At 47.4% G+C, this 14,368-nt stretch overlaps 3 protein-coding genes across 3 annotated transcripts; all 3 read left to right on the forward strand.

Moving 5' to 3' along the window:
- Positions 1 to 700: 700 nt before the first annotated feature.
- On the forward strand, positions 701 to 4,898 carry AOL_s00193g110 (uncharacterized protein; the record flags this gene model as incomplete). Its single annotated transcript, XM_011128721.1, has 7 exons — positions 701 to 1,021; positions 1,097 to 1,165; positions 1,239 to 1,266; positions 1,333 to 1,523; positions 1,601 to 1,688; positions 1,743 to 3,095; positions 3,172 to 4,898. 7 exons carry the CDS (start codon positions 701 to 703, stop codon positions 4,896 to 4,898), a joined length of 3,777 nt encoding a protein of 1,258 aa, XP_011127023.1.
- Positions 4,899 to 7,493: 2,595 nt separating this feature from the next.
- AOL_s00193g111 (uncharacterized protein) lies at positions 7,494 to 9,539 on the forward strand (the record flags this gene model as incomplete). Its single annotated transcript, XM_011128722.1, has 1 exon — positions 7,494 to 9,539. One exon carries the CDS (start codon positions 7,494 to 7,496, stop codon positions 9,537 to 9,539), a length of 2,046 nt encoding a protein of 681 aa, XP_011127024.1.
- A 1,184-nt stretch (positions 9,540 to 10,723) lies between these two features.
- Positions 10,724 to 12,806, forward strand: AOL_s00193g112 (uncharacterized protein; the record flags this gene model as incomplete). Its single annotated transcript, XM_011128723.1, has 6 exons — positions 10,724 to 10,781; positions 10,887 to 10,976; positions 11,041 to 11,621; positions 11,702 to 11,996; positions 12,057 to 12,243; positions 12,299 to 12,806. The coding sequence occupies 6 exons, from the start codon at positions 10,724 to 10,726 to the stop codon at positions 12,804 to 12,806; spliced, it is 1,719 nt and encodes a 572-aa protein (XP_011127025.1).
- Positions 12,807 to 14,368: the final 1,562 nt, after the last annotated feature.

Raw genomic sequence — 14,368 nt, forward strand, 5'->3', positions numbered from 1 at the left:
GGTACCCCTCTATCGACGTACACCGTAGAAATGTCACATCCATCGCTCAAACGCGAATGTTGACGCCTGCCCCGACGACGGCCCCGAGATATTATATTATTTATAGTTCAGCTGGGAAAGTTTCCATCGTCTGCTGTTGCGCCGTCTTGCTTCAGCCAATCACCAACCCCCTTCTTTTGGCAGGCGTTCGGGATCCTTGCATTCGTAATCAGCCAATTTCTAGTCTGCGCCAGACAGTCCGACCAGTTAGCAGGCCCAGCCTCGCCTCATCTCTGCCGGTAACCCTGTTTGGGGGAAGAGGGCATCTGCTTGCTTGACTCCTGTTTAGTTGCGGTTTTTTCAGGTACACCAGCGCTTTGCTTCTGCGAGAAAATACATGTCAGTTGCGATCTCACCGAGGGGTGGGCCCTTCAAACCGCGAATATCTTCAGGTTCTTTTCATCGGCTCCACTTCCTCTTTTATTGTCAACTGCTATGACGGCCTGAGACATCCCTTCTTCTTCTTTCCTTCTCCATCAGCAATGACGCCTCTCATTCGACCGAGCTTCCATTCCAGTTTTTGAGCGTTCTAGTAATATTTCCGTTTTATTTGGGGATTTGAATTTCTTTTGTGATCATTAATTTAGCGAAAACTCGAAGACCCCGTCAACCGTCTCCCTTACGACTGGTCACTTGCCTGGGGGAGGAATCGAAAGAAAGAATGGCTTCGACCTTTAGACGCACGCTCCCGTCGCCGTACGGTGGCGTATCTTACCTCTTGACGATATTCCTTTTCTTCGTATTTACGACAGGCGCGAGCGCCTTTGGAGCTGGAACTACATCTTCCGATGACTGCAAGTGGCGACATGGGGATATCGAGAATGCGTTGCTGGGACTTATGCTGGCCAGGACGGCTGGCGGGACGGCCTTCACGAGAATGGATGTTAAGAGAGTGTACTTTGGCAACTGGCTACGGGATTATTCGCAGATTATGGATGTTGCTTTTCTAAAAGTTGTTGGGCCAAACGTGTTAAGGACGCTGGTATGTGGATTACCTAATGATGGAATTGTTCATATCGACGTGAGGGGTCTTGTGGGGCTAATTGGGGTGACCTAGGTGGCGCTTTTTGCTTTTATGACATTTGGTTATGGGACTGGAGAATTTGAGGTTTCGGATAGTCGATTGGTATGTTATATATCCCGATTTGCTAGCAGGCACATGGCGAGGTATCTTCGAAATGCTAATTTGGTTCACCTAGAGCGTTTACCGGCCTGAGGAACATCTCGGTATAATCGCATTCCTTCCCAAACTGCTCCCATAAACGCAATACACCTAACCCCATATCCCGCTAGATAATCCGAAAAACTATGCCAATAATATCGATGCGAAGAAGTACGATAGCAGACTACGGGGGGTAGTGGATGAGGATTTGGAACTATTTCCAGATGACAGAACGGGCATGAAAGGATACATCGCAAACGAGCGGCTCGGTGTTACTACTACGGCAGGTTATGTGAGGAAGGCATTAGGGAGGTGTATTAAGGTACGGCATCGTTGCAGGAGATGCGGCATCTTTGCCTAGATCGGGGTTTTATGCTGACAGATATTCCTACGATACAGCTAGGACGACAGCATGCTCGGAAGAAGAATATCAAGGACTTTGACGATGCGCTTCGGCACCTAGGTGCTGCTTTACATGCGCTCGAAGGTTAGTTTGCTTCTATATTCGTGATGCGGCAGTTATGCTGATAGCCTGTGGTAGATTTCCCCGCGCATTCCAACTATATCGAACTATGCATCCGAGAGCTAGGCGAGAGGGGGGTATTTCCCCATGTCGGAACTGCGACTGAGGTGGAAGTCAAGGGGGAGCAAGTCTTCCCGCTTGTCACTGGATCTTTCGGAACAGTTCACTTCCTTTCAAGTGTCGTTGGCGGCGATCCAATGAACCCAAACCTTTCCGAGTTACAGCTTCTGGAACAACAGATCCTCTCCGCTCTTGAAACCGATAATACCCATGAGGGCGAAATAAAGGTCCTGAGAGATTTATTCGAAGCCCTTCCTAAAGGCCTTCTTAACGAACAATCGATCGCGAATCTCGACCTTCTTGAGGAACAAAGCAAGGAGAGGCAGAAACAAGTACAAACCCGGGCCGACGATGGGGAACCCGTGGATCTTGATGCAAAGGATCTTTATGACCAAATATACCCCTTTCTGGAGATGCACGACCGAGTAGTCCGAGAGATTGTCTACGGCATGGAAGAAGTCCCTAGTCATGCTGCCACGTATGGAAAGATTCAACAATCGCTTTGTGTCGTTACATTTACTCTGATTGCTCCTTATATCCTCCCTGTTCTGCAACAAGCGAGAATAGAACTAGCGGAGTCAGCGAACGAACTAATCGCAATAGCGTCGGAAAAAGAGGGGGAGGTATTTTCAGATCCATACTGCTCCGACCCGGTACATACGGTTATTAGCAAAGACAGCGCAGCCAACGTGCTGAGTGAACCGGCCGGTAGAATAGCAGTTGAAATTGTTAAGTTTGTGGTCCCATTGGTTATGAGAGCATGGGACGAGCCTGATATGGATATGGAACCCTTGATCAACTACATTATAGGGGTTTTCCACCACCCGGTTTGCCGAGACGAGCGCAACCACCGGGGTCAATCTGCAATGTTTGCCATTGTGCGTGATTGGTGGACACTCAAAAGTGAGGATGAGAAAGACGAATTGCGTGGCAGTCTGAGTATGGATGGTATAAAAGAAAGTAAAAATCACCACGGACACGATACGGGTCATGGATCATCAAAACCTATAGCCGGTATTGGAGTCATGCCTGGAGATGCGACAGGAACGATTTTTACAGAGAAGAAGCCCGAAGAGGCGGTTGTGGAGGAGGAGGAAAAGGTTCCTGAAGTTGTAGTGGAGAAAGCTCTAGAAGAAGCCCCTGTAGAGCCTGCAGAACCTGCAGAACCCGCACCAGAAATAGTTACGGCGGCGGGGGCGGCCGTCGCTGCTGACATCCCAACTCCCATGTTGGGTTCACAAGACGGCGGGAGATCACATCGAAGGAAACGGGATCGAGACAGTAGAACACCTCGAGAAAGGGAAGATAGAGGTAAATGCCCCCTCTCTCATAAAAATAATAAACGTCGCGTCTTAGCTTCATACCAATACACTAATATAACATATAGGCTCCCGAAGCCCCGAAAAAAGAGAAAATCGCAGGTCGAGACGACATAATGATGAGCGCAGTATCGATCGGGAACCACCCCCAGCACCAACCCCTCCAGCACCAGTCGATGATTACACAGGCCGAGACCCGACTCGAAGGAAACACAGAAGTGGTGACCCTCGGAATAGCCAAAATGAGTTCGCGGAGCGAGAACGACACCACCATCATCGGCATCGTGACGAATTAGATCGCGCACCCCCTGAAGAGAAGCAGAAGGACGGCACCAAATCTCGCCTGAGCGCAATGTTCTCTTCGGGATTTAACTACCTAGGTTTTGGAGGTGGCAACGCACCTGCCGACGCTCCAGGGTACAAAGCCAATGGGTCTACAGAAAGGGTAAGATCTTCAAGGGCAGCGCCTAACGAAGAGAGGCATAAGAGGCATAGGCATAGGCACGAGGGAGGCGATGACCTACAGCCTTCGCCTCCCCGGCATAGAAGCTCACGTAGGCGTGAGAGGTCGAAATCAGACGAAGATGCCCTTCCTAAGGACGAAGAGGTTCCTCCCGTACCAGTGGTCGAAACTGAACCAGGGCCGCCTGCGCCGGAGGCGCCGGCCCCCATTGATCCACCAGATAGCCCAGAGGCCCCTCCTGCTGCCCCTCCGGAACCAGCCACCCCAATTGAGGTTGAAGCAGAGGGGGAATCTGATAGGAAGCCGTCAAGGAGGAGGAGTTCTCGAAAGAGAGAAGGCCATAGGAGCAGAAGAGAAGGTGGTGACCCTTCACCTATACCAGAAGAGGGTAGTGGGTACTTCCAACCGCACCACCCGGAACATGAGTTGCGACAAGAACCGAAATCGAAGGCTAGTAAGGTTCTCGGCATGGAGCCCCCAGACACGAATGGAGAATCTGCGCGAAGAAATAGGACTAGGAGACACACGGATAGAGAACCCACCGAGAAGAGACGAGTTGAGGAACCTCCACCACCAAGCCGCGGTGGGCTCCTCGGTAGAATTATGTCCAAGAGAGACAAATTCCTTGGCCGTGAGCAGGTAGAGGAGACTCCACGGCCGATTGAACGGCGGAGAACAGGTGACCGCGGTGACCATACACAGAGTGAAAGGCGAAAACACCATTCGCATGATGAGGATGAGAGGAGGCGTAGGAGACATCGCTCCATGACACTTCCCGTCCAAATCGATCCCACTGACTTCGCCGACGGCCCACCCGCAGAGGAGAATGGGGTACAAGCTGAGGGCGAAGAGGGTGCCTTAAAAGTTCCAGATGAGAAAAGTTCCAGAAATCGAAAGCATAGATCAAGTCCAAGCCCTCTACATTTCGATGCGCCGTCGGATGGTTCTGGATCGGATGGTCGCAAACCTTCGCGGTCGCCCCGAAGGAGGGATTCAGCAATGCCTGAGCTGCAGGATGTCAGCGGGTTAGGTATTGACACTGGCGATGCAAGTGACGCGAAAGCACATCGACGGCGCCACCGACGAGAGCGAGATTGGGATGAAACTCCAACACCCAGTCCGCGAAAAAAGGAAAGGAAGCGACCCGTCAAGGAGGTTAACTTTGAGGACGCAGTCGAAAGTGGTGACGCACCAAAGAAAGAGAAGGCGCGAAGGCATCACCGGCCATCTCGTGAAGAATCGCGAGAAGCAGGTGACGGGAGCGCGGAGAGGCGAAGAAGAGAGAGGAGACGTGAAAGTGGGGTCTTTGGAGGATATGAACAACGGGAGTAGGAGATAACATGGCTTCAGCCACCTGCCACCCAGCGCTTAATCCATAACGGTGCGGTATCTTTGTGACGACATGAATAATGATCTTGGAGGCTTATGTCATGAGTTCTGCTTTTGATTTTGATTTTTTTATCGGGTTTTTTCTATCTCTATGATCTTTCACGGAGCGAGTATCCGCATGAACATATTACTAATTTACTAGCTGTATAGAGGTTTTGGGTTTTAATCGGGTTGTTTTGTAGCTAATTGGACGGATATATAATGCAATGAATTTTGGATAAGGTCTTATACGAGACCGCAGTTAACCACGAACTTCAACCGACCGAATCATATCATTATGTGCAAGACGAGACATGTTTGAGCCGTTGAAGCTTTGACGGCCAGAGTCAATCAGCATCCAACTGCATTGACCTAACTGGCTCGGCTAGAGCCCACTAACCACCTATCAAGTAGGTTATCTATACTCCATGGCTCCACTGAGACCTAAATTCCGCAATACCCAGGCCAGATCTAGATCTCGAGGCCATCCACGCTAATCGGCGTCGTTTCCTGCTTATAGGCACTCGTCTGTAGATCCCAATGCAGGTTTAAGTTGAGCCCACGGGACCTCAAGCTTTGGGGCTTTGGCATTACAAATATGCACATGGAGAGTCGACATACCCATGTATGTAAGTACAGGCTATCCGTCCTGGAAAAATGAAATCGTCCCAAACTTCGAGTTCAGCTGCCAAATTGTGCTTCGGCAACGAGCGGCGCCGATGGCACTACCAATGTGGAAATGCTTATTCCTAGCCGTCTTTTCCACCCACGAGGAGTGCAAAATATCCGTCTAATGCGAATCAAAGCTGCCGCATTAGATTGACTCTAATTTCCAATATATCCGCGTTATATTACTTGCGGTTAAAATTGGAAGAGCATTCGGAATAGTGAGGTTATTCTCCGTTTATTTAGGAAGAAACATGCATATTGTAAGTTTATAAGTCAACTTTGATAGCCCAGGAACCCGTTTACGAAGAAAAAGCAAGACAGGTATCTTGGCTTTCGTTCAATCGATCAAGCGAATTCGGATTCCATCTTGAACCTATGATCGATATCTCGGGCGGTTACTTCGGTCTCTTTGCTTCTGCATTGCATCAAGGTCTAGCCACGGCCCACACTGCTACCTTCCAATTGATTCTTATCTAACCCCTCTTCTATGCAATGTGGAATAACAATCTTGTTATCATACCATATCATGCATTAGAGCATTCCAATTGGGTGAGAAAGAATGGCGTCGATGGTACCTTTACATTTCTTTTGTCATGCATGCGATGCCCAATGTAGACGACAAGAACAACTACTTCGGAACAGGTTTCCAACCTCATCACAACGCCCCACAGCGCGCAGCCAACGGACGCTACTACTACTAACGTTAACCAACTTTCCCCCTCAAAACTAACGGCAGTACTTACATACCTAGCTCTTATGTACTGTACTGAATAGTGTCTAAGGACCTGCCTGCGCGGGTGAATATGTGCATGGCCGAACGACGGAACATGGCCCATCGGGTCCTTGGTTTTGTGCTGCATGAATTGCATCAAAGGCAAACCCAGCCGCAAAAGACCACCTCGACCCGATTGAATTAGTTAACAGGAATCTAGTTTCGACATGTACGAGCTCGCCTGTGAGGCTCCATCTATGGTCGAAAGGTACGTATGTCTCCAGGCTTTAGGATTTCTTCTTCCTTTCCTTCGGCTTTTGAAGCTCAGCAATTCATCCTCTCCGCGGTGCAACTAACGCAGCTAAAAGTCCATGTTACGAATCTAAACCCAGGCCGGCGTTTCGGGTTGGTCCAGAAAGATACTATCAAAGCTTTCGCTCGCTTGTCAAGTTAAAATCCAAATTAATTTCCGACAAGATCGCAACTTAAGTCCAGAATGATATCTATGAATTCCGCGAGGTCTAGGAGTTCTCGGTCACCAGGCCAAGAAAAGCAGGATCTTTAGTATCAGCCCCGATAAACCGGGTGCTGAGAATTTAATCTTCGAGCGGTCCAACCATGGAAACAATTTACAGCCTTTGGGGCGGCAAACAGCCAACAAAAGGGCTGATGATTTTCACTTCACAAAAAATGCAAAAGCCATGCATGGCAACTTGAAGATGAACTGTGGCCCTAGCTCTCGGCCTCCGCTCCTGTTCGCATGCATCCTTCTCGACCTGGAATTGTGTCTGTCCAAGAAGGGAAAAATATGGGTCTTCAGCTAGCCCGTACATCACAAAGTCTCTAAGTTGTTGCCTCCGATTCCCTCGGACCAAAAAAATGGCGTGTAAAGTAAAGCGGAGTAGTTTGGAAGTAGGTCGACGTTAGGAGCGAGCCTGCAGATTTGTGGTGTATCTTCTTCGACATACTTAAGAGGACACTTGTACCTGCACCCGCGCCTTTCACAGAATGTGAATTCCTTCTATTTCGCCAAAAGTTCTTTTGCGATACAGGTATTTGATTTTGATTATTTTTTTTATATATTCACATCATTTCCTCGAGTTGAATGTTCATATCGATGGCCATATCCCACCTGCGCTCGTGATTTGTGCTGTGTAGTACACTAAGCTGCAACCGGGATGGAGAGTAAGGATACCAGCACAGGCGAGGGGCCTTCGACACCCCGATATCAACTGGCAAGGAACAACCGAGGCCGACTTTCGCTTGTTAGCGACATAGAAAATATCAGTGGCGACGAATACTACCCCCGCAACGATGCTGATGAACTATCACCGACTGGTTCGTTATTTGCTGCTGGTATCGCCGAAGATTCGATTCGAGCAGGTCTACAATATCCAACAGTTGTAAGTCCAACTAGAACCAATTTACCAGACCAAGACCAAATTCCACAACCGCCGACCTCATTCCCAACATCTGGGGGACTTCCTGTTCCTTCCACGGAATCTTATGGGCCTTCAGTACCCTCTGTTTATGGGCCTTCCATACCTTCAACATATGGCCCACCTTCAACATATGGACTCCCCGTGCCTCAAGTTTATGGAACGCCAGGGTCCTCCCCATATCCTTCGGGATTGGGAGTGTCTATGCCGCATGATGCGAGAATGTCCATAATATCTGATCAATCAATCCCGGACCTTGGCTACCATGACGACCTCACGGAAGGGAATGATGCGGACAAATCGCGGACATTAACCGCCGGCAGCCATAGCAGCCAACAGGGCCATACTGAGCGATCCGATTCAATACACACACAATCGAGCGTTGGAGCTCTTGGTTCCAAGGACCCATATGGCACCCCGCTTGTTGATACTGAAAACTTTCGAGACAGCCTGGCACCACCACCTCCATTTCCACCTCCAAAGATTCCTTTAAAGGGCCAGGATTTCGGTCTCGAACTCAGGACACGGCAGGAATCCGATCAAACGATAAACGCTATGTCAGCTGCTTCAAGAGCTTCTCAACCTCCTCCAGTCATAAGAACAAGGCAGGAATCGAATCAGACTGCATCGAGTTTCGCGATGTTCACCCCGATAAGTCCTATCCAGAGGCAGGTGCGCTTTTCAAATGCGGACATGAAAACAGTGGTTCCTGGAGAGGGCAGCGTACCACCGCTGCCGATTCCTCCTCACGTTATCGAGATGCTACGGAATACACAGCCAAAGCCACGAGCACCTCATTATTTCCACGGGCCTCCTCCACCACACGGAGCTGAAAATCCACCCCCAGAATATATTACAACAAGAGAGGTTTTACTATCACCAACCTTAACGCCGACTCTGACACCAGATGGGCGCACAAAGACGTGGAGCGAGAAAGTTGGATTGTTTGATCCGACGGATAAGGACCCTTCGAAACCATGGTGGAGGAGGCGAAAGGGGTACTGCTTCTGGATCATTGTTGGACTTGCAGGATTAGCAATTGTTGTTGGTACGATCATTGGAATCGTGATTGGAAGGGAAATGGGCCAGCGAAGAAGACACCGCAACGGATGGTGGGCCGCGAGAAATTCGACAGAGATGCCACCTCCTGGGGGCTTCCTCGGTACCTGGGCATATACAACGACACTTATGAACGAAACTACAGGATGCGCACCGACAGCAGATGGGCAAGAAACAGACCTATGGCGCTGCGCTCCCTACGAAACTCCACCTTCAGCGAGTAAAGCGGTTTGGAGTTTCTTCATATCGAGAAGGAACATGACCAATGAAACAGAAATAGATCACCAAAGCCCGCTTTTTATTTCTAGCGGCGGGAACCCATTTGCCTACGTATTCCCATCCGAACATTTATACCTAATGCGATATCCAAATACAAACACTTCGTTCTACCAGTTCTCATTGAACTACACACGAACAAGCAGCGTCGTTATAGACGGCCGAGAAGCCACATGCGAATTCCCGAATAGCGTATTGACGGCAAAGATGTTCGTCAATAACACCGAATTTCGATGGAAAAAGGGCGATTCAAAAGGGAATGCCTATCGTGGAGAATGGCCCGGGAACGTCTATCTTACGGAAGAAAAATTTGGGGGCGGGAAGCAGGTAGTCTGTAGAGATAAAGAATCACTAGACGTGATATCTCTGAACGATGTGACCGCGAAACGTGGTATGGGAAATTGTTTGTGCGATTATCAGAAACTGGGTCCAATAAACGTGGAGGGCTAGTTATTCATCCTCCAACTTTTTTCCTTCTCTTTTTCTTTCAACGTTACTCTATTTTTTTATTCCATTGGATGGAGTGCTGGAGTCTCTTCTTTTATTACCGCTAAGGGCGTATTCGCATTGGTCTGGCGCATTCATGATACGATTCGAGTTACTATTGACGTCATTCTGGAATTTATGTTCGATGAGCAGGTCGGGGAGGGTGGCTGGCTATAATGTTGGAGAAGCCACGCCTGTAGATACCCACTATTGTATATATTCAGAAGTTTGGAGCTGGCCTACTCTATCAAAAGGGTTACATTAGGACTGAGCATTCATGATACATTGCTATACTTTGATAAGGATACTCTGCCCCATTTGTACAACGTAAATTCGTAATGGTTTTATACTTTCCTCATATACAAATATCAATAAGAGGCTTGGAGCTCAAAATCTCATTCAGCACCGACGAAGGAAAATGAAGTCTGTCAGATCCAAAAGTTGTGCAACGTACATGCGCCATGCTATACACGAACTCTGACAGATTACGCTGAGATGCATGAAGAAAATGTTTAGTCAAACCCCGGATGACACAGTCAGCGATACAGTGAAGTTTTGAATAGAATATCTCTGAGATTCAAGATTCGATTCACCTGCATATATCTCGGCTGAGATCCAATTGATCTAGATGAGTTGAATTATGTAAGGATGCCCATCGCGTTCCGCTCTGTCGCCGCCCTTCAATTTGGCCCAAACGGAGACTCTCTATTTTCAACCAGCCGGCACATATGTACGAGTCTCCCAGTTGACTGGCCCGAGTAGCCAAGATCATGCAGTGCGAGAAATAGGCCTGCCAAACTAGGAAAGGAGAGCGAAAACCCATGTTCGGACTCCGTCCCCTGTTCGCACACCTTCGTTTATCCTAGATGAAAGCGGGACAATTGACAATGGCATTCAAAATATCGTCAACAATGGCGCTTACCGAGGGCAAACCTCTTCCCATATTTAAGGGACCTTCCGTCCTTTTCTCAATTCCGATCGTGTAATTACGACTTTGGTGTCTTAGAGCCCCATGATCGGCTTCCAGTGCGATCAGTAAACAGTAATTCGAGCGCGATTGAACACGGGTGCAAAACGTTTCTTTGACGTTTTTCGGGAACTAGCGAATTTGTTTCAGCATCAAGGTCAGAATTCCTAAACAGACGAATATGGCTAAGGACTACTTCGGACTTAAGTTCATTCGAAACCACCAGACCACATTCATTGGTACATATAAATCTTCGATAACCGATATGCTTCCACCGGAAAGCGAAAATCGCAGGAAAGCAAAAAATTAACCCACAGGCGAATATTTGCAATTTGCACAAATAGGCACTACATTATGGATAGACGGCGGCGAAGTCCTCCCTGTTAGACTTGCGAATTTCTCCAACTCGACAATAGATAGGTCTTACGGTCCAAGTATGTTATGCTATCTCTGAGGAACTAAACACCTCGAATTTCAATTACTGATTGGGGTGAATAGACCCGTATCTATATAGTCTTGACCTTAGCCAAACCATCATCACAAGCGGGAATACATCAAACAACAGACTCGACCAACTCTGGGACAGCGGTCGTTTGAAGCTTATTGAAAAACCTGCAAGCGCGGGAACTTCCTCCGGGGGCGCTTTATTCAATTACAAATGGATAGATTCCCGAGGCGGTAGATCGCAATTTGTCCAGTTTGGAGGAAGAACCGGTGACGAAGTCGACCCAGGAAATCCTTTGTACGAGTACAATACGCAGGACGCAGGATTCGACATTTTCACGGTCGGGGCCAAGACTAATGATACAATAGAAGGGGCGTACCTGAACCCACATCATGGGGCAGCAGCACAGTCCCTTGATGGATTCGGGTACTATTTGGGGGGTATGGATAACAATGGGAAATATTTGAAGCAATTGGTGAAATTAAATCTCAGCAACGGGGAAATATCCGTGGAGGATACGGGTGATATGCCAGCGTTGGTTGGATCCCAAATGTCGTGGTACCCGATTGGAAAGAAAGGTGTATTGGTGTCTATTGGTGGAGAAATGATAGATTCTAGTGGGAGGATACGATCGGTATTGTTTCTGACATCAAATTATATTGGGAAGAGTTTGAAAACACCCTGCTAACAAATTTCTCGAAACGGGTATAATAGATGCCAATGGAAAACATCTGGGTCTATGATATTCTTTCATCTAAATGGTATTCTCAAATTGCAACACCGGCCGATGATGTCCAAGGCCTTCCTATCGACCGAAAGTTCTTCTGCGCGGTTTCTCCTTATTATGCAGGAGCTGCGGATTCTTATGAAATAATATTGCACGGTGGTCACCGGACAGTCTCTAATGACCTACTTAAACTCGATGATGTGTGGGCTCTCACGGTACCAACTTTTCAATGGGTTCAGTACTATTTCGGTCTTACCGGCGATCGAACCACTCATGGAGCTTGTACGTTAAACTCCATTCAGGCATTGCTGGTTAACAATTTCTCTGACACCCATATGTTAGATAACGTCTCTTGTTCTTGCCCAAACGACCGATACTTCATGGTGGCCAGTACATATGGCTTCGGCACGGAATACGCAAATTTCCCATTCGCTTGGTATGATATCACAAACTTAGGTTGGACTCATTTCGATGCGAATGCGCAAGGCTACGAAAGGCCTCAGATTGTCAGAACCGCTGTAGGCAGAAGGTAAGCACTGTCTTCCCTTCGAGTTAGCTGGAAATATCTAATGGAATCTGTTCAGACGACAACCGGAAAGTTGGGATAATCCTGCCCTTGCGGAGGTATTCGCACAAGCATATACTCGCGGCTATGTTGCTCCTACCAGTACGTCCGTCGGCCCTGGGGCTACCGGTGGTTCTACGCCTACAGGAGCCGGTACTCCATCCGACAATGACGGCTCGGCCCCTAAAAAGAATACAGCTGCCATAGCCGCCGGAGCATCAGTTGGGAGCGTCGTCTTAATCGGTGCCATTGTATTTGCATTCTTTTTCATGCGCCGAAGGAAGAAGCGGAATTTACCGCCTGTACCTGTGCCCGGCCCTGCATATGATAACGGTCTTCCACCACCTGGCGGTTTTGGCAGACCGTTGTCGGAATTACATTCGTCACATCTTGCGGCTGAATTAGCGCCTAGCCGCCATCTCGTGGAGCTCGACAGCGTTTATGACCCTCTAAAACCGAACCTGTCGGTGGGGAGCCAAGGGCCAGTTGAAGTGGTGCAGCTTCCCACTCTTCCTCGGGAAAAATAATTTTGTTTGGTGTGTATACCCCCAGGGCTAGATTATAGAATCTGTTTTTTGGATGCAGTTAGGGGTTTATGAATTGCTCCGTTGCGCAGCCCTATACTATTATATCTTGAATTTGTTTCATAGCTGTGATTTTTTTTCTATCGGCCCTTGTCGGCCCTATAATTTTGATGCTTTTTGTGGGAGACTATTCTTGATTGTCGCATACCCTGAATCAATTGTATAATTTTGAGCAAAGCAGTGTTTATTTGATTCAATCTGACGATCCTTAACCTGACGATCCTCTATACTCTAGTCTTTATATTTTATTTAGCTTTAGATAGTGGCCAAGAAAAGAAAGAAAGAAGGTAAAGTAGAAACTGAATTAGGCGGTTGAGATTATATTGTCCATTTATTGACTAGTGCACAGTACATGGGGTCCGTGATCAATCTATAGCCAATTATAGACGTATTCTATCATTCCCTGGCACACCCTGTTGGCTTTTATTAACGATTTTTCATATCAGTTTTTATTATTATTATTATTATTCTTTGGATTGGTTGGTGGGGGCTATTGGTTTTAACGTTTTAGAGATTTCGAGCTAGATAGGGTTTCTTAGATTGTTTCGTTTAGTTTCCTAAGTTTTGTGGGTAGGTCGGGGGGTTTTTTTTTTCTGTTGCAATATTTCGCGAGCGCTAGGGGATTAGAGACATATAAGTACTTACTTATATCGTCAAGTAATTGACCATGTTTGCAATTGGTAAAGTTGTATACATAGTAGTTGTCCCCATGTTGACAGTTTTGGAGGGTGGTCTAAATGATTCATTTTTTTTCATAAACATGTTCGCATCGTAAGCTCATATAGAATACAGGGCAAGTAAACTTAAGTCGTTAGTGCACAGAGGTAGTTCCACATACTACAATCCATAGGTAAAGGAAACGAAAGGAAAATCGTACTCGAGGTCGTCACAAATGGGTTCAGAGACAAAACCAAAAAAAAGTAGGAACTCGTTCAGAAAGAGAGAGAAAAAAGCTCGGTGATGCTTGCTAATTGGCAGGACGAACTTGGGGGTGTTTTGACACAGAAGTAGGACTAGTCTAAAGAAAAAAAGTGTTTTCTTTTCTTCCAGGGTATTGGTCTGAGTTTTCCGTCTCTAAATCATTATTAGCTTCCCCAGGGGAGAGGGGGTGGTTCTGCCAAAGTACCCGTAGGTAGATAGGTTCCACAACATGAAGAGGTATTTGAAAGAATCTTTGAAAGGAAAATCGTGAGTGATACACTTTTGGAAAGGAAAACAGGAAAGGATCGCTTCACACGCTCGCTAGATTTCGCAAGATAGGTGGCCGGGAAAGGATATTGAAGTACCAGGAAGAAGAAAAAGACATAACTCGCTCGCTCGCTCGGGCAAATAGGAGAAGAAAAAACAAGTCGCTAGAAAGGAAACTGAAGGGAAAGAATAGAGAAGAAGAAAATCGTAAGCGTTACGGGGTAGAAACCAGCCATGTGAACCAAAAGGATACAGAGCGGGTTGTCATTGTCGTTGTAGCGTCCCCACTGATGATACACATCCATTACTTATGACTT

Source organism: Orbilia oligospora (genome assembly GCF_000225545.1).
Source record: "Orbilia oligospora ATCC 24927 unplaced genomic scaffold scaffold00193, whole genome shotgun sequence".
Taxonomy (NCBI): Eukaryota; Fungi; Ascomycota; class Orbiliomycetes; order Orbiliales; family Orbiliaceae; genus Orbilia; species Orbilia oligospora.